Source organism: Lepisma saccharinum, chromosome 28 (assembly GCF_977018435.1).
Source record: "Lepisma saccharinum chromosome 28, izLepSacc3.1, whole genome shotgun sequence".
Taxonomy (NCBI): Eukaryota; Metazoa; Arthropoda; class Insecta; order Zygentoma; family Lepismatidae; genus Lepisma; species Lepisma saccharinum.
The window spans coordinates 16,989,633-17,010,958 of NC_139256.1; the positions used below are offsets into that span (position 1 = coordinate 16,989,633).

The 21,326-nt window shown below is 34.0% G+C and overlaps 1 protein-coding gene across 2 annotated transcripts in view; it reads left to right on the plus strand.

The window, feature by feature from the left end:
• LOC145980773 (uncharacterized) overlaps positions 1-21,326 on the plus strand; it is a 54,359-nt gene that overhangs the window by 21,875 nt on the left and 11,158 nt on the right. For both annotated transcript variants that reach the window (XM_083113844.1, XM_083113845.1), the window contains exons 8-10: positions 2,845-3,041; positions 4,706-4,809; positions 5,766-5,802. In XM_083113844.1, coding sequence (XP_082969970.1) covers positions 2,845-3,041; positions 4,706-4,809; positions 5,766-5,802 — 338 coding nt within the window. The remainder of the gene's footprint in view (positions 1-2,844; positions 3,042-4,705; positions 4,810-5,765; positions 5,803-21,326) is intronic.

The window sequence follows — 21,326 nt, forward strand, 5'->3', positions numbered from 1 at the left end:
CATTTTCGCATTCAGCAGCTCAAAATCTATAAGAATTGGCTGTTTTCATTTCAGGGGCAAAAATTTTGTCCATATTTGTTGCCTAGTGTAATAAATAACCTGATGTACAACAGTCTGTCTGCTAGCCTTACATCCACCAGAGCAGGAGATATTATAACCAGTTACAGAGTGACGTTTGGTCAGCACGACGAACCTTCAGTTGGTGTTGTAGGTTTCCATGACCAGATTACACTTCTCATTCGTAACCCAATTTCCTCACAATGGTGAGTGGCCACTGGTCCCATACACAGGCTGAAATCTCAGGAGAAAAGTTGTTATGCTTCCTCCAGGACACTCAAACCTGGGTTCATCTTGTAACCGAAGCCCAAAGCATGATACCTTAGACCACAGGGCCACAGTGTGAGACCAATTATCTAGTTAGCTGCAGTAATTCTCAAGTTGAGGCTCACTTCAGATGGAGCCACTGAGTGGCATGTTTTTGGACCATTTGTGGCCCATTTTGTGGAACATACTAAATCATAAAGTTTTATACTATGCTGGTAGTCCATTCACTAAGTGGACATTTGTGGAGCCATCAAGCTCCACAGATGCTTGAAGAACTATACAAATGCAGACTACATAGTGCAAAGATCACAGATAGCGGTACTTAATGACTCCATTTGAAAGAGAAATGAAGACATTTGTTCCAACCTTTTTTGAAGTGTTGAGCGAATATAGAAATTGTCTCCCACTTAATGCTGTTATATTTAGCGATGTTTTCTACAATGAAATTTAATACAGAAGATTTTGTAATAGAAACTGAGATGCAAATAACACAGTGACCATCACAGTAACAAGATATTAAAAAAAGAATGCAAGGATCAATTATAAAAAATTAAATCAGTTTTTCTTCTTTTTCATCATTAGAAAGAACCTTTGAATTTAGTGAATCAGAATGACAGCGGGTCAAGATTGAAGGAGACAACTCCAGGTCAGGACCTACTGGAATGGTGTAAAGAGGTGACGAAAGAATACCAAGGAGTAAGAGTTACAAACATGACAACATCTTGGAGAAACGGGATGGCATTTTGTGCAGTGATTCATCACTTTCAGCCAGACTTGATTGAATTTGAGTCATTGAGACCGCATGATGTTAAATGGAACTGTAAAAAGGCATTTTATGCTGGGGAAGCCCTAGGAATATCAAGAGTCATAGAACCAGCAGATATGGATGTTCTAGCTGTTCCAGACAAGCTTGCTGTTATGACATACTTGTACCAGCTTCGAGCACATTTTACTGGCCGTGAACTTGAAGTTCAACAAATTGGTAAATCCACCGATGAATATTCGTACATGATAGGAAGATTTAACACTGACAACGACACAGATGTCACAGTGCAACTGTTTGGACAGGAAATCATGAATCTTAGGAAGAAGGAAGGTGTTGCAAAAAGTACAAAGGCATTGAGTCGAAAGCTTAGTGAACACAGTTCAAGTAAATCCGTCTCAGCTGGTAGTGAAAGTGGTGGTGATGGTTGTGCCAATCCAGAATCAAAAAGCATAGAGAAAAGTTCCCTGTCTCCGAAAATGAGGCAGAATTATGCTTTAAGACTTAAACTTCCCCTTGTTCATAGTTACATGAATAGTGGTGGTGATAGTAATGTCAGTCGAGAAAGTGAACATATCAAAGTAAACGCCAATAAATTAATTGATAATGATAGAACAAGGGTTATTTATGAGGCAGAGCATTATAAGAAAGGATCTGGAGTATATTATTATTGTCCAGAAAAAAATCAGTATGAAAAAGGCGAGATAGTAGGACAATTATCGCACTCAATTTTCAAAGTTTAGAGGGACAATTACACAAGAAATGTTCATTTTTCATTTTTGAAGCCAGAGATTTCCAGAAGGAACGAGAGTGAAAGATATGGAAATGGTGAACGCTCGAAACGATGTACAGAAGAGTTTGGTGGTGAGCATAATCAATTTGCTAACTTGGACTATATGGAATTACCTTCTGTGGCTTACAATGAAGAAATGGAGCAACAGTGACAAGGAGGATGCAGGGCCTGGAGAAGCCAGGATGTTCGAAACAAGAGTCCACTGAAGCAGCAGCATTTCCACAAAGGTCTGCAAGGATACATAAACCACCTTGCAGATATGAACCAGTTTAGAATGGTTATGATTGTTGTATTTATTATGTTTCATTTTGCAACCAAGGGGAATATTGTTATATATTAGTGGAAGTTGAGTTATGAAGCCATGGGCTGAAACAGCCATAAATTTCAAATGATAATATATATTGTTGTTATGGTTACTTGTTGTTGATTTTATACATGTGTTATGGAGTTAATATAAAAATGTGCGAACCCAAGTGTTTCATTGAATAAGTTCTTCGAATCAGTACATGACACTTCATAATGCAAACCTTTATTTGTGAGGAGATCTCTTCACAGGTGGTATCCGGTGGAGACATATAGTGGTTTGGATCCTACTTTAAACTGTAGGTCCAGTCCCTATTAGCCTTAATGTGCATAAAGTAGACTTAAAACACCAACTCAATCAATCTTCACAGGTGGCTACTGGCATGCTTTTGGATCTTTTGCCAAACATCTGTAGAGCATACGAATGGTTCAGTAACACTCCACTTGCTGATTATTCTGTCTGCGGTGAAGCATTACAGTAGAATCTAGCATATGCTCACAAAACACACCTCAAAGAAGTGGTGTTTTCTCGTACTCAATCATGAAAAAGCCCATTTTGTATCAGATCTTTACAATATGAGTTGTCAGTACCTTATCTCTATTGCTTAAGATTACATATTGGTCCATACATAATATATTTATGAAATTGGCATCTTTTCAGATTTAATTACAACACATTGCTGCCCAATTTATGACGTGGAGGTTTTTAAATTTATTGTTCAATATATTAATATACATTTGCGACAGTTAAATAAACTGAAGTTGAATGGGAATAAAATTAGGTCCTTGGAATTTCTGAAATTGGCAGTTGGAACTCGAATTGCGATGGTCAATGAACTTGATCTATCAAGGAATGAGGTAACTATATTCTATAAATATTGTTCATGTTATTTATTGTGATATTAATGGACCGTAAGTCTAAGATATGTTTTCTTTCAAAAGTAATAGTAACTGACGGTAAAATTTTAAATATAACGTTCATATTTGGTATTTGTTAACCTCTTTTAGGTCTTATTCACATAAAAATATGCAGAAGCATTATAAATTCATAGTATTTTTCTTGTAGTTACACACTTTTTTCTATACTTTGCTACATTCTTCTTGAGAATTATATATATATATTAAACCCATTTCAAGCTATGCTCACTACTGAAGCAGATATGTAAAACAGTTACTTTATTGTTTCTTTGTGTTTCAACTCTACTACGCTTGACTACACACAGATAATTCATGTCTTTATATATTATATTTTCTAGGATTCAGTAGTGTATTGGTATTGCTTGATATGGGCTTATCGATATCAATATAAACTGCCCACTGTAATGGCCCTGCAAATTTTATGGTCTTCCACCAAAGGCTCTAAATGGCCTGGATATAAGTGTTGCAAGTGTCCATTCACAATTTCATCTCATCCTCAACGTCACAATTAGCCAGAAGTGGCAGAAAGCAATGTAAAATAAAGAACAAATACCATTTGATATTTCTATAAATTGCACAATTGTGCTATTTTTTTTGTTATATATGTGTAATTTTTTGTATGCTGTTGTTTTTTGAATTTCAAAATACCCCATTTAAGGCTGCGTGGCTCAGTCGGTAACGCATCTGACTACCATGCTAAAGGTTCTGGGTTCGATCCCCAGCCGGTTCAAATCTGGGAATTTTTCTAACGTTGGAAGCGGCCCCAGTGCCCATCCAGCATCGAATGACATGGGTTCCTGGGGGAAACCCTGGGGGGTAAAGGTGGTCAGGGGCGTGATGCTGATCACACCACCCCCACTTACGACCTGAACAAAAAAGTGTTTGTGCGTTACCCCCACACCCCCTATACGCCTTCAAGCATGGTGCTAAGCACAGGGGAGCACTTTACCTTTTTTTTACCCATTTAAGGCAAAATGGGTGGTTATGTACATTATTTAAGTAGTAAGTGAACCATTCAAAAGCCATTGCAGAAGGATCGTCACGATTGGCCAAATATGGCAGAAAGTGGCATTAAATGAATTAGATCAAAACCATCACAGAGGGAATTTATAGCATTGCATAAGTTACTCTTTTCACCGACAGTCTCAAATTTTTGTGTGTGGTGGTAAGGGTGGAAGAGATTAATCATTTGATTGTGTTAATTGACAGTGGCATATCATTTTTTTGTTAAATTTTACTAATCTGTGATTTTGAATCAGTGTCAGTTAAAATTTCATACCATTTCAGCCCATATTTATAAATATATTAAATTATGCTAAGGACCAATCCATCTTAATACAAATATTTGTATAAAAGGTTAATGTATCATAAAAGTTATGAACTAATTTTTTTCCATTTTGATGTCTATTATGTGCACTATTTTTTTTAAATTAATGTTTTAAATATTACCTTTTTGTTTTAGATGTTATAAAAATTGTATTTTTAATTGAAATTTTAATTCATATTGAAACTTTTCATTTCAGTTAAAGAATCCAAAATTATAGTATAAGTGAAGAAAATTCATTAATCTGTCAATTATAACTGTCCATTCTATGATTTTTCAGATAAGGGAATATTCAGAGCTAAGCCATGTACAATCATTTTTTGTAACAGATTTATATTTGCAACAAAACAGACTAGTTTCAGTTGACTTTGAGGAGTATGCAAGGTAATTAATTTCTATGTATGTATCACAGTTTAGCCTTGTCTCCATGTTAATAAAACATTAAAAACTGACCAAGGCAAAATTTATAGTACAGAAAATATATACACTAAAATCGTAACGTTTTCACCCTCAATTTATTGTGAAGTTTCGTCTGAAGAAGACCCTGTTAGAGAGTGGAAACGTTAAGATTTTAGAGTATATATTTTTTATACTATAAATTTTGCCTTTGTCAGTATTTTAATGTTTTACTATGTATGTATATTTTGCAGCCATTTTTTTGTATTTATGAAAACTTTTTTTCCTCAGCTTAAGATGAGATAGAAGTATATATCACAATAGGAAATGAGATCCCTTCACATATCCAAGGGCAGTGAAATATTCACATTCCCTAAAATCCCCCTCCTATTGTGGATAAACCACTGTCCAAGGAGATTCATTTTCGATGCATTCATTCAGTTTGCTGCACCTTTTGACTCTCACATCTATTTGGTTAGAAAGTGCAACACCAAGTCCTCTACTTCGTCAATTTGGTGTCACTTAGTATATTTATTGTCTGTACTGTTTGCACTATGCTCTGGAGCAATGTAGGATGTGGTGTATGATCACGTGGTGCATCCTAACCAATGAAATGAGCATTGAAAGCAGCAGGCAGGCATTTGTTGAATCTACACCGCTATTCTTGCGTACATTGTCTACTTGCAACCCACTTCACTAGATAAGTGTATGCATTTGTTTGTTGATGCCTTGCAGTGCCAGTATGTCAAGTAAAATATAGTGCTATTTTTTGTTCACGATCGGTCCTTAAGATTTGTTTACTGATATTTATAAACAAAGATAATAGTGTTTTTGTAAGTTATTCAGTTTTTGAAATTCTATTCTGAATTAACATTTGTGTGGGTGCCTAGAATTTTGCATAATTCCTTTCTTTCTACATTCATATTTTTCCTTCTTCATTTCAGTTCTGTTCGGAGGTATTTACCACATTTGCAGAAGCTGGTAAGCATACTTTTAAAAACCTAGAGAGGAGATATTTTAATCTCAATTTTTGTAAATAGTCTAGCTGTTGTTATGAGTTAGTTTCCTAAATGTTGATAAGGATCATATATTGTCTTCGTTTATTTGTAAATCTTATTTTTCTTGATAGGGATTCACTAAACTTTTCTCTTTAAGTAGTCTTGAACTTAATGCAATTGTGTTATCATATGATTGATTGATTGATTGATTGATTGATTTGTTGCTTTAAGTCCACTTTATGCACAGTAAGGCTAATCGGGACTGGACCTACAGTTTAAAGTGGGATCCGAACCACTTGTGCCTCCACCGGGTATCGAACCCGGGATGTTATCATATGAGCACATGTCTTGGCCTGCATCTGTTGGATAAAACATTCCCTAAAAATTGTGATTTTGATACGAATTGAAATGTTGCAGAGCTATATGAAGATATAAATATTGGAAATATTTACATACATTTTCTGCAGACAGTTCAAAAATTATAAAAAATGTTGGGTCACCAAATGTTCCTTTGCTACTTTCATACATTGTTTTTCATAACTTTTGCTGTACTTTTTCAACAGATGAGGCAAGACCGAATATGTTAACTATAACATGTACTCTGTACTTCAGTGGAAAACTTTATAGATAAGAGAAGGGAAGTCAGGAAAGGTATTGAAGCAAATAGTTATTGCAGAATACTGGAAACATGTCTAAAGTAACTGGGAAAATGAAGAAGGATATGAACAAAGGCTTACTTTATGAAAAACTAAGGATGGGGATTTTGTGGAAAGAGAAGGAATACTAAAGTATTGGGCAGAATATTTGAAAGAATTGCTGAATATGCCAGCTGGTACCTTATGGTGCAGAACAACATCAGAATCTAGCTGCAAAGAAGTTCAAGAAACTGTAAGAGAATAACGATACACCAGGGGAGGCAGAAGTGTTAAAGGGGGGGGAAGGGGTGAAGCTTGGAAGAAAACTGCATCAATTCATACAGAGAATTTGAAAAGAGGAAGAGAGACTTGAACATGAGACATTGAGTATTATTTGCCTCCATGTGTAAATTGGAGGATAAATCTGATTGTAGAAACTACAGATGAATCTCACTGTTAAGTGTCCTCTATAGAATTTTGTCAGGAACGCCAGTGAAAAGAATAACACCCTGTAGCGGATAAATTTGAAGTAATAATTGAGAATCAACTGCAGACTGTGTCTTTTGAAAAGATGCATCCCGAAAAGTGGTATGAACATAACATCACCTTATGCTGTTTGTTTATAGACTTTTGCATATTACAACATGTCTAGAGAGTTTTTGTTAGCAGTATAATTATCGACAAATTAAAAGAAAACTCTGAGCTTATCTTTCTCGCAATGTGCTAGTGTCGTAGAGGCTTGAGCATTTTACATTATACTCAGTAAATCACTGTTCTACTTCACAGCAAATTATGAAATAACAATAATGTATATAGTTCAAAATTACAACACTGTTCTCTGATGAGTATACTTATTATTTGCACTGAATAAATACATTAATTATGCACCAATTACTATGATTCGAACTATATGCAAAAACGTTCTTGTTATCTCTTTTCAATTGTTTTTCAACAACTGGTTGCTACGCAACAAAACAGTATGCTATAACATTTCTTTCTTTTTCTTTTACGCAAGAAGTGATTATACATTTTACAATTTGAAAACAGTCACAACATTCTCCGTCCTTCGGAGAAAAATTTTAGAACATCGGTTTTAAAATTTTTAGATAACATGAAAAACTACAAAGAAAACAGACTTTCTCCTGACATACATATCGTCATTAATTAACACAGAAAATATTGAAAACATATCATAATTATTTAAAACATATTAACATTTCTTAATAAAAGGCTGTTGAAATCTTTTGAAATTACTTAAGTTTACATAATTCGTCCTTTCTTTCCTGACTGCAATTGAATTTCTTTAAATTGGATACGTTATGTGTTTGTACAGTTCTCTTTCCATCCAACGATAACAATTCACAACAGTTACCATTAATTTCTTTAACTAAATATGGACCAAGCCACAAGTCCATAAATTTGTGTATTCTTTTACACTCAGCACTCCATGTTTCTCTATTAAACCATTATATCATTTCTCTCTATCTTTGAATATCTGTCACTCATTACATAAGAGTGAAAATTAATCACATTTTTGTGAATCACCCTTACCATCATCTTCATTTTCCTCATATTCATCTAACTTGTCTAGCTCATAAATGATCTCAAATAGAAGAATAAAATCCCTTTACCTCCATTTATTTACTTTTCTCTTCTCTCTATAAAGGAATCATCATGTAATGCTGAACTATCTTCATATAATATTGAACTATCACTAACACCAGATTCATCATTGTTATCACTAACATCTTCCATTTCACTATTATCTTCCTCGTCCAAACTAAATTCAAGATCATCTTCATCTTCAAATACTCTACTTAAATATTCTTCTGAGAAGGTATATAATTTGTTTCAATATCTAACATATGTAGTCTACATATTTTAACATCCTACATGACTGGAATTCATTCTCCGTTATGTCAGTATCATGCTTCACACCAGATACAAGCTTGTCAGACTCAACACTTATCGTACTAGAATCCTTATTATCTAATGTATACACTTGCTTTCCTGATGAAGTTATTAAACTTATATTCTGGTTCCTAAAATCCACAATTGCTTTGTACCTTCGTAAGAAAGGAACACCTAAAATAATGTCTGCATTAAGTTCTTTTAAAATGAAAAATTCCATTGGAAAGTATTCGCTGTTAATCTGAATATTTATCGTCTTACAACCGACAATTTTGCACTTTCTATTTCCAGCAAATCCACATAATCTAATGTCATCCACCTTGTCCAACGTAAGATTACCAATACAGGATGATATCTTACACCAAACCTCATAATTCATAACATTTGCTTGGCTACCACAATCTATTATACAAATGATAGGCAATTGACATATAATTCCATGTACAATTGGAACTTCTGTTAAAGGTACAGGAATATCTTCATCGTTAATAACCCAGTCAGGTTCATCCTCAAACCATTGTAACAAAAAATTAATTTGCAAGTTACTTAATGCATTTTCATTCGAAAATTGCATAGCATCACAAACATTAAATCATTTGACTTTTCCTTGTGCCTCTTGTAGGTAGTGCAGAGGGAAAGAGGCTCTTCCGACTGCCACTTTAATTTATAGTAGACTGCCTTTCCAACTGCTGTTGCCTAGCATCATTAAATTGTAAAGACTGAACATCAGAAGTTGGATTTTGAGTCAAATTAGGATTTACAGCAGTATTAGATGTACTCGTCATTATATTACTTTGCATATTGCTGGGCTGATTCCTCATTGTATCACTCACCACTGACACATCTCGATTTTGTGGTGGACAGTTTTCGTAAACAGAGGGAAACAAAGATCTGTTACTATTATAGTAACCATTCCTAGAAAATCTGTAATTAGGCTGCCTAAAATTAAGACCATTATCTTGTCTGGAATTCTCATTTGGGATATTTCTATTATTATTACGGTAAAACCTGCCAGTATAGTAAAAATTCCTAGGAAACATCTGATTTATATTTCGTCGGAAATTTCCAAAATTAGTAGCATTATTTGCATTATATCTTGAACTCATAGATTGGTTTACATTGTCTGAACTATTTCCAACAGAGGCATCCAAATTATCAGAAGGCAGAGTTTGAGTAGAAGAAGAACTAGTACTTCTTGTTTGTCGAATATTTACTTGTCGTACATTTAATCTTTGATGTTCATTCTTCTTAATACCTTTGTTAGACTTGTCGCAATCTAAATCTTCAGGTAAATACATAAGTCCTTTCCTACTAGTTCTAATAACATCTAATTTACGAAGCATATTTGTAAGCTGATCCATCGTCTGAACACTATGACAAGCGATATTGTTAGCAACATTATCAGGCAACTGGCTCATTATCAATTGTATAACATCAACATCATTCGGATTGTTCACTAAATTACAATATGTAGAATGTGTTTTTAGTGCAAAGGTTTCTAAACTTCCATGTGCATTTTGGTCGTATTTTTGATTCCTTAAAACAGCTAACTGTGACTAACATTTCAGGCGAAGCAAACTGCTGAATAAACTTACTTTTGAAATCAGTGTAAGAACAGAAATATCTTTTGTGTGTTCTAAACCAATAAGCTGCTCGATTTGTAAAACAATTCTGAATGCTCTGCAATCGTTTATCAGCAGGCACTCCTATCAGATCTAACGTTGAGTTTAATTGTTCCAAGTATTCTCTTGCAGATTGCTTTTCAACTCGACCTGAGAACTTTGGTAATAAAGACAATTCATTTAACTTCAAATGTCTATCTTTCCTCATGTACAAGGGCAAAGAATCAGAGTTCGGTCTTGCATTACAATCTTCTTGAAAATTATGTGTACCATTACAATTTTCTATTCCATTCACAAATGCACTATCATGACTGTTTGGTGACTGTTGATTACCAGCAAAATATGTGCAAGGGTAAGAACAATTAAACAGTTTCCTTCTAGACTCATCGTTATCACTATGAGAATTAAATGCTCTCTGTGTATTGTTCATTCTTGAAGCTGTTTTATCAGACCTGTCTGGATTAATTTGAGTATAATTAGTAGAACCGGAACACCAAGTGCAAGGATAGTTTGTGTAATTCAAATTACAATATCCTCCATAACTGCGGAAGTCCTCTGGCCTACCTAACATATTTGATGTTGTTTCAGGAAATGCGTTATTCGAGGAAACATCAATGTTATTCTCAGTTTGTACTCTGTGTTCGTTTAAAATAGAACTAGATCTATTCATACAAGAGCAATTAGAATTTACTTGCATCTTTCTAGCATAATGTAAACTAGATTGTTTGCGATTTTGCTTCCAACTTACATGCTTAAGATGCGGTTCCCTTACATAAAACGTCTTTACTTTAGTAGTATCCGTAGCGTTAATAGAACTTCCATCTGAATCACTCAAACCAGAATCATGATTATGACCAGTTCCAGAATCACGCCTTACATTTAATCTTCTCGATTGGCGATTTGTAACTTTATCAATACCATGAACTTGAGTGTTCGTATTAGAATATTTGTTATGAGAAGTACCTGTAACAGCACAATCAGCACCACCATAATTTACATTAATTGGTTTGTGCATATTATTCTCAATGACATCAACACGTAATGCAAGCTGTTTCAAATTATTATCGTACTGATTAACAATTTCGAAACACTGTGAAACCTTAGAATCGAATGTTTCAACTTGCGTACAACAATCATTAATTCCGCATTTGAGTTTACCTATATCGTCTTTTGCACCTTGTAGAGAACCTTCAATTTCATTTATTTGTTTCTCACGAAGATCTTGTATACTAAGAATGTCTGATATTTTACAGTCATAATTTTGCATGCTTTCTTGCAACTTCTGGTTTAATTCTGCATTTGAACTTACACACGTTTCTGCTAAAGATTCGATTCTTATTGCCACATCAGAAGCCAACATGTCTATACGGTTATTAACCTGCTTAAAATCAAAATTTATAGATTCAATTTTAGACTGTAATTCGACATTGGAAGCTTCAATTTTGGATTTTAACTCTTCGTTGGAAGCTTCAAGCTGATATTTTAATTCTTTGTTTCAATCTTCAAGCTGAGATTTTAATTCTTTGTTAGAATCTTCAAGCTGAGATTTTAATTCTTTGTTAGAATCTTCAAGCTGAGATTTTAATTCTTTACTAGAATTAACTACCACGAACTGAATGTTCTTGATTGTTTCTATCAGATCGTTAAAATTAGGACTAATACTCTCTTTGTAAGCTGACAATTCATATGGATTATAGCTAGGTTCACAAGATTTACAAAAGTAATTCTCTACCGTAGTAGAAAAAATAGACCAATGTACAACTGACAACTTAAGACAAGAAAAGTGAAACCATGAAAGACATTTATAGCACTGAACAAATCTGATGTCAGCTTTCGTATCACCACAACATTCCACCTTGCGAGTACTGGTATCAGTCTTATCATCAGAATTAACTTCTTGACCTTGAACGTTTGTAAACGTTGCTAGATATGTGCCCTCGTATTGCATAGCAGTTTTCTTTCTGCTACGAGATTTAGATGAATCTCTGGAAGACATTTTTCATCAACGAAAAAAAAACTTACACACACTTAAATCAATCCCAGACCTATTGAGATTATATTTGACATCATTTATCCGAAGAACTACTTAAGTTCAGAGTCCTGTCACACGGTCGCCACTTTTTGCTAGTGTCGTAGAGGCTTGAGCATTTTACATTATACTCAGTAAATCACTGTTCTACTTCACAGCAAATTATGAAATAACAATAATGTATATAGTTCAAAATTACAACACTGTTCTCTGATGAGTATACTTGTTATTTGCACTGAATAAATACATTAATTATGCACCAATTACTATGATTCGAACTATATGCAAAAACGTTCTTGTTATCTCTTTTCAATTGTTTTTCAACAACTGGTTGCTACGCAACAAAACAGTATGCTATAACATTTCTTTCTTTTTCTTTTACACAAGAAGTGATTATACATTTTACAATTTGAAAACAGTCACAAATGGTATTGACAAGGCATGAAGAGGCATGACACTTTAATGTTGCCAGTTCTTGTATGGACATCCACGTGGACATGTTGTTGCTGCATGCAAGGTCTGACTTTGTTTGTTTGTCTGGAACTATGTATCTTAGAAGTTAATCACAAAGGTAAAGGTGAATTAGATTTCACAACATATAAGGCAGGAGGATGTCCTCGTAACCCAGTTATTCAGTGTGATCATTGAAAAAGTCATACAAGGGATAGAAATGGTTTATTTTATGTTGCTTTTAATCGCGAAGATGAGGATGAGTGATATGATGAATTGATGAAAAGACACCCACAAAGAATACCCATGCCCAGGCTGGGATTCGAACCCGGAACCCCTGACATCATAGTGCACTGCACAGATGATGAATATTTAATGAGTATGACTGTAACAGGAATCAAATAAAAGTTTATGCAATTAGACAATCAAGCAGAACGTGCACGTCTTGCAGTGACTGAGAGGGAATACATAGAAAGGTGTTAAGAAGTCGACAGGTAGTGAGACAGAGTTGAGAAGTTCAAATATTTAGCAACAATTTTAACAGATATTAAAATATAAGTACAGAGATGAGCAATAGAATTGCTGCTACTTTTTTTTCTTTTAAAAGTAATCAGATTAAAGAATGGAAAATCTTCGGGAAAATATATTGGCCAGTGAATGAAAGGGTGTGTGGAACTAAAAAGAAGCCAGATATCATAAATGAGTCTTATGATGATTATATTGCGATGGCTAGGACAAATGGAAAGACCACAGGAAAAAAAGAAGAGCAGGAAAACATAGGAAGCAATGACTGGAAGAGGTTGGGAAAGATCTAAGAAATCTAGGAGTAAAGGTTAGAGGAGAAAAACAAAAAACAAATCTGTTTGTACAGTACTCTTGACCATAGGGTAGGTAGGTCTGCTACAGCAAAAGTGTTTAACACTTCGTATGCATGTGTTCTGCAGATGCTGCTACTTGGAATGAATCCTGACCAGGACATTGGCATTTTATCTAATGATCATTATTCTGCTTAACCCTAGTGATAGAAAAGTGATGCAAAATAATATGAATACTGATACAAACGTGTTAAACAAATTTCCAATATAAGCATAAAATCAAAATTTGTTATTTACTTACGTACAGTGAGTATTTACTTGTCAAAGACAACGTTTCGGTGGCAACTGCCCCATTCTTTGGATCAAGAAGTCTGCTTTACGGAAATCCACACAGCTTCGTCATTTAAAAAGGATATAGGTTTTTACATGGACAGGTTGAATGCTAGGATAACAAATGACTAAAACAGGACTATTCCCACATTTTAAAATCCCTTAAAACTCATATAAAAACTGTTAAAACCCGTGTTACTATCCGATCACAATTCACATGTTGACTGGAACTGGTATGTACTCAAATGCGCGAGGTTGCGAGTGAGTCAATTTTCCTCCTTCCCCTAACTTCTCCTTCCATTACATCATTTCAAACGAGAAGTCTCGTATTGTAACGGTGATGACGTAAATCTCTTATTTGTGAGTCCCGCTTTGCGTCATCCCATTACATTGAGTGCAAAATTTCCCACCCGGGAAATTTCATTCTATAAAAATCCCCATGAGGTTATTTTTCCTCACTACCAAGTTATACCGATAGATGTCTCTCTTGTTACTTTTCACCTGTTTCTTCTTCGTTAGCAGCGGAGGTAGGAAAATCACAGTTCGTCGCACGACAATCAAGGTTCAACGTCGCTTGGTATTTTATTCAAAAACTGGGGCAAGTTTTATTGTATAGTGTGCAACCACATATCGTAAGTTGGGACTTTTAGAACTTTCGTCATTCATTTTAAAGTTTACGTGTTGCCGTTTGAACTTACATTGCTTCTTTGCAACATCGTGTCCCGTACTAAAAACTTTGTAAGGAATTGTGCTTTGGACTTATTTTCTTTTCGTGAACCAATTTTCAGCATATATATAAATCTTGCGTTAGTCATTTTTGTGGTAATTGTCACGCCCAGTATTTTAATTTGTGGTAACCATTTTTACACATATATATATTTGCATGACTAGTATTTGTTTTACGAAGCAATTAACCAAGAAGTATTTAATGTCAGCATGAACTTGAGTCGGAACATAGACATTGAACCTTGAAATAACTAGAACCAATACAATTTGCTGCAGTATCCACATGCTCACAAGGCGTCAAGGAAGTAACGGCATAAAATCTATTACGTAACAGAACACTTGGATTTGACTGCATCAATTCGACTACTTTGGATGTTGCGAACAGCCGGTCTAATTTGGCAACTAGAACATTTATGAAGGTACGTAAGATTACGTGTGTTATAGTGAACTGGAACTTGTGTAACAAACTTAAATTCATACTTTGCCAATTGTTGATTTTTGCATTACAAATAAGACGCGATAAAAGATGGGGGCTTTGAATGTGTCATGTGCATGAAACAAGATCACGAGTGAGAAAATAGATATGTACATTTTGCGCGTACCATGTAACAGCGTAAAACGTCGTTGCAACAGTAACCCAAATGTGCAACCGATACGCGTGTGACCCAAGAACGTAATTTTTATAGGTAATCATTCAACCTCAAAAACGTCATAACGAAAGTCCTTTTACAACTAATAATAAAACGAGACAGATCTTAACCGACTGAGTATTTGGAATTAATGAGCATCTAATTCTCTTTTTAAATAGTTATAATTTTAGGTATTTATAAATTAGTAGAATTTGTCTGTTAAATGTTGAACTGGTACAAACTTTAAAAATGAAGTAAATTTTATCTGTATTATTGCCGAAAAAGGCGTACCATTTATTTGCATTGTTATTATTATTGTAAATTATTCTGATCAAAAAGAATGCTAAGAATGAGAATTGTCGGGTGTACGTAAACTGGAATTTTGTTGTGAAGCTTAGTTAAAGAAATAGAAGGAAATATTGAAAGAATGTTGCCGCAAATTTAAATTTGTTAAATAAACGTCTATAGTGAATGTAATACCTTTTTATTGGTGTGAGTTGCGATTGGTGACGTAATTGAGGTAATGCTTGTTGTACAACTTGCTGAATTTTTGGAAAGGGTAAAGAAGGGTGAGGAGTTTACACGCACATTATTCAAACTGTTGTTATCGTGGGAATAATTTCCGTATATGTATTCGGTTAACCCCATAACAAGCAAAAATTGTAATTGCGGTTCCTCGATTTATATTATCCACGCTCTATATACCTCTGCGAGTATAGGTCACCTTGTTCATGCTTCCCATTTTTACCGACATCGAGGAACGGCGTTACAGTATGATGCTTGCCTCCCGTTCAATGTCTGGGTTAACCTTGAATCCGATTTCTTTATATTCACGTTTTTCCCATATTTTCAACATTCCTAGCCATAGTTTTTCTTGTATGTACGCATTGCTTGCATTATAGAATTATTTTCTTGTAGTTTACGGTTATTACAAGCATAAGAAAACAGTTTTTCTTTGTGACGTTTCAGGAGAACACACGCTCCTTTCATCAGACATTTATTTTCATTTTGACTAAAGATACAGTTATAACAATGGTTAGTAATTTTTAAACAAAAATAATCCGTTATATAATGGACGTTGTCAATGTTACATTGTTGTAATATAGCAACTTAACTGTGAAAAAAAAAAACAGTCTGTTGTATTTTTATTTGAGATTTTTTAAATTATGAATCCCAAATATCATCAGGTAATTCAAATTCATCATTGTTTTCACACAGTCTCTTGATGTTTTCTGTTACATTAAATTTCAAAGATGGTGGCTTACTCCATTTGTGAAAAAGAAAACTCCATACTGGATCTACATTACCATTTTCATTATTTAATTTATTCCAGTGTTCTTCTGCAATGAACGAAGCTTCCCAGACATTCAACTCTGTGTTTCCCGTTAATCTTTTTAAAACCCTTCTCTTTTTAATCAAATGTTTCTCTTCGATGATATGAGTTGACAAACCTGTTCTTGGGTTTAGATTTATAATGTCCAAATCGTGTTCGTGCCATCTTATTGCCATTTTCCTTGCTGTTTGTCCCACATAATCCTTTGAACATGAACAACTTATATTATATATTCCTGTGGTTTCCGCATCTGGTAGAGAGTTTCTCATTTTGAATTCATTAAATGTACATTCCAAACTTCTTGGTGATTTAAAAACAATTTTGAAATCAAAACTTCTGAAAATTTTTGCAATTTTATGTGAGAATCCCTTGTGGAATGGAATGCACACAAATTTCTTTTCAACAGATTTTTCATCTTTGTCTGTATTTCTCTTTTCCTTTAGTTTTCTTGCTACTTGTTTTTTGATTTGGTTTATTCTGTTAGTGTGAAAGCCATTTTCTTTTGCTATATTAAAAAGCCTTTCTTCTTCATTTTTGATATCCTCATTATTAGAACATAGTCTTTGTGCTCTCAGGAAAAAATTATTTGCATCCACTCATATGGGATAAAGTAAACAGAGCTACACAACAAGTTGTAGAACACTACAGCAAGCTTTCAGAAAGGAGACTTGATAGGAAATTCTACCAGCTAATTCAAGAAGAACAAGTTACACACAACAACAATGAAAGAAGAGAAGCAGTTAATGTCATTGGTAAAATAGAAACTAAGAACATTGACAACAGATTATTTATAAATCTTACGGATATTGAGGTACCTGATGAGTATATACAAATTTTTCAATTCGGAATGAAATTTGCAGTTGGTAATGCTTATATACACAAAGAAGATTTTGTGATTTCAATAGAAAAAGCACTGAATTTCTTAGATGATGAGGAGGAAAAGAGAAAATTACGAAGTCTCACACATGATGCTCTTGATGAACGGTTAAGTTTTGAATACAACAGAAGAAATAACAGATGTCCAAAATACACAGAACGGGAGAAAGAGCATATAAGGTTGGGGAAAAAAGTTCATGGCTTCAAGATCTGGTTGAAAGAAAACAACATTTTCTTAATAAAATCAGACAAGGAAAATAAACCTGTCCTTATCCGAATTAAGGACTATAAGGAAAAAATGGAAGAATGTTTCAAAGTAAACAATTTCACAGAAACCTCTCGAAACCCTATAAATAAAATAATAAATGAGGTAAAGAAAGTAATTGAAAGCAGTATCACGATACCAAGGGAAATGAAGAAAAAACTCATTGTCAAAAATTCAACCCTGCCGATTGCCTTTGGACTACCAAAAACTCACAAACCAGGAACTCCAATACGACCCACCATTGCAACTTTCACACATCCTGCATACAAACTATCCAAATATTTAGTTGAAAGACTTGCTATAATTAAACAACAAACACCATTCAGTGTTAAAAATGCATATGAAGTGAAACAGAAACTAAAAAATATTGTTTGGAATAATGAGTATCGTATTGCAACTTTTGATGTTGAAAATTTATATCCAAGTGTCCCAATAGAAGGTGCCACAGATGCATTACACAGATGGCTTATTGAGATGAAGGTTAACCCAGTAGAATCATGGGAAATGGTTCGATGGTTTACTGTATGTGCAAATTACAATTACTTTATATTTGATGGCAAAATCTATCAGCAAAGTAATGGTCTATCAATGGGAAACCCAGTATCCGGAATCATCTCCAGCATTTTCCTTCATTACATAGAATCTCCAATTGTTAATGCAATAGGTGCGGATATCAAACTCTACATCAGATATGTAGATGATGTGCTAATTATGGCTAAAAATGATAACACCATCATGGACGTATTTAAATTGTTAAATGAATCACATCGTCGCATAAAATTCACTTGTGAACCCATGAATAACAATGTAATTTCTTTCCTTGATCTGCAAATTAAGACAACTGACTCAACAATTCAAACATCAGTCCATAGAAAAAATTAGCGGGTGAAAAATACATCCATGCCAATTCAGAACATTCGCGTATAACAATGGATAACATATTTTTAAATTTTTTCCTGAGAGCACAAAGACTATGTTCTAATAATGAGGATATCAAAAATGAAGAAGAAAGGCTTTTTAATATAGCAAAAGAAAATGGCTTTCACACTAACAGAATAAACCAAATCAAAAAACAAGTAGCAAGAAAACTAAAGGAAAAGAGAAATACAGACAAAGATGAAAAATCTGTTGAAAAGAAATTTGTGTGCATTCCATTCCACAAGGGATTCTCACATAAAATTGCAAAAATTTTCAGAAGTTTTGATTTCAAAATTGTTTTTAAATCACCAAGAAGTTTGGAATGTACATTTAATGAATTCAAAATGAGAAACTCTCTACCAGATGCGGAAACCACAGGAATATATAATATAAGTTGTTCATGTTCAAAGGATTATGTGGGACAAACAGCAAGGAAAATGGCAATAAGATGGCACGAACACGTTTTGGACATTATAAATCTAAACCCAAGAACAGGTTTGTCAACTCATATCATCGAAGAGAAACATTTGATTAAAAAGAGAAGGGTTTTAAAAAGATTAACGGGAAACACAGAGTTGAATGTCTGGGAAGCTTCGTTCATTGCAGAAGAACACTGGAATAAATTAAATAATGAAAATGGTAATGTAGATCCAGTATGGAGTTTTCTTTTTCACAAATGGAGTAAGCCACCATCTTTGAAATTTAATGTAACAGAAAACATCAAGAGACTGTGTGAAAACAATGATGAATTTGAATTACCTGATGATATTTGGGATTCATAATTTAAAAAATCTCAAATAAAAATACAACAGACTGCTTTTTTTTTTCACAGTTAAGTTGCTATATTACAACAATGTAACATTGACAACGTCCATTATATAACGGATTATTTTTGTTTAAAAATTACTAACCATTGTTATAACTGTATCTTTAGTCAAAATGAAAATAAATGTCTGATGAAAGGAGCGTGTGTTCTCCTGAAACGTCACAAAGAAAAACTGTTTTCTTATGCTTGTAATAACCGTAAACTACAAGAAAATAATTCCTAGCCATATTTCATCAATATTCCCATCTTCTCTATTCAGCTTGTTCTCTCTATTTTTGCATATAAATGAGGCCTCATAAACATTCCTACTTAATAATTTGTCTTCCTCACGTATAACTTCCCATGCGACTATCTCATGTTCCTCTTTCAATACATGCTCGGATAATCCCGTACGGGGGTTTCCATCTTTAATATCCTTATCGTGTTCTTTCCATCGGACCCCCATACTCCTACCAGTTTGCCCTACATATTCTTTCTTACATTGACATTTGATTCTGTATACGCACTCTTTTCCCTCTACATTATCACCCTTTCTCATTCCTTCTCTTTTGTAACTCATAAAATGTTTCTCTAAACATTTAGGGGCTTTCATTACACACTTAATTCTATACGCTTTTGTTACTCTTTCCACTTTTTCCGATACTCCCCTAAAATACGGGATTGCCACATGTAAACTTACCTTCCCCTATTTTCTTATTTATATTTTCCTCCACTTTCTTCTCTCCCTTGTTTATTATCGTCCTTGGAGCATATCTTTCTCGCCCTACTCAAATTCTTCCACATTTCTTCATTTTTATACCCATTCTTTCTACCAATTACAAAAAACCTTGTTATTTCTTTTTCCAGCATCATCTTACAATTACATAATCTTAAGGGTTGAATGAAGAAATTTAAGAAGACATTATATTTTGTCCTCATAGCATGTGTTGATGCCTTATTTATGTACTTTTCTCCTGCTAAGGGCTTATGGAAGAAACCCGTTTTAATTTTCCTACCCCTCTTATTGATCTCCATATCTAAGAAGCTAATCCCATTATCTTTCATATCCTCCCTCGTGAACTTATTTCTTGCCTCTTCTTCTTCTAGGTTCGAGTACAGGCTATCCAGCACCTTTTCTTTCCCAATCACTAAAAATGTTGTCTACATATCTCCCATAGTACTTGACTCCATTACTTAATGCGCTTAAAGCTGCATTCTCAATATAGTATATGAAAATTTGAATTTGAATTTTATTTTTCTTCCGTTGACCCTTGTTTAAAAGGGCATGGAAAACGTCAAGATACATAATGAAATAATAATTAGTTAACTACATCATAACAAAAAAGAAGAAACATTGTGTAGTGCATTACATCACTACACCAAAGTAAAAATGAAAAAAATACACTTCATTACACTACAATAAAAATAAAAAACACATTATCATTGTTGCATGATTGAAATACGAATACAATTAAAATACATATTTTTTAGTACATTGGCCTTGTATTGTCTTGTTCCATGAATTCTCCGATACTGTAGAGAGCTCTCTCTGTCAAATATTTTTTTATTGTTTGTATTTGTTTATCTTTTGGAGATATCAGTTTTATGTCATGAGGCAGCTGGTTGTAGAATATTTTTCCGGCATTCATTGGTGATTGTTTTGAGATATTGAGTCTGTGTTGGTTCTGGTAATAATTATCTTTCCCCCTTGTATTGTGGTTGTGTAATTGGTTATTTTTAGTCATGCTTCCAGTATTTAGAACAAACGTTATAGCCTTATAGGGGAGTATATTGTCATTATTTGTTTCTCCCTGAATAACTCTTTGCAAGATTCCCTACAGCCTAGTTTGTACATTATTCTAAGTGCTCTCTTTTGAAGTCTCAGTATTCTGACAGTATTATTATAAAATGATCCACCCCAAGCTATTATGCCATATTCAACATAGGGGTAAATTAGTCCATAATATATGCATTTGTTAATTTCTGTTAAATTATATTCAGCCATTTGTTTTAGCAGGTATAGATTAGATGATAATTTACTGCAGATGTTGTTAATTTGTCCTGAAACAGGATTCCTCATTGTTAGACCTTCCTTTTGCATAAAGATTTTATCATTGCAGTAAAAATAATTGTAACCTGTACTTATGTTAAACCACCTCACGT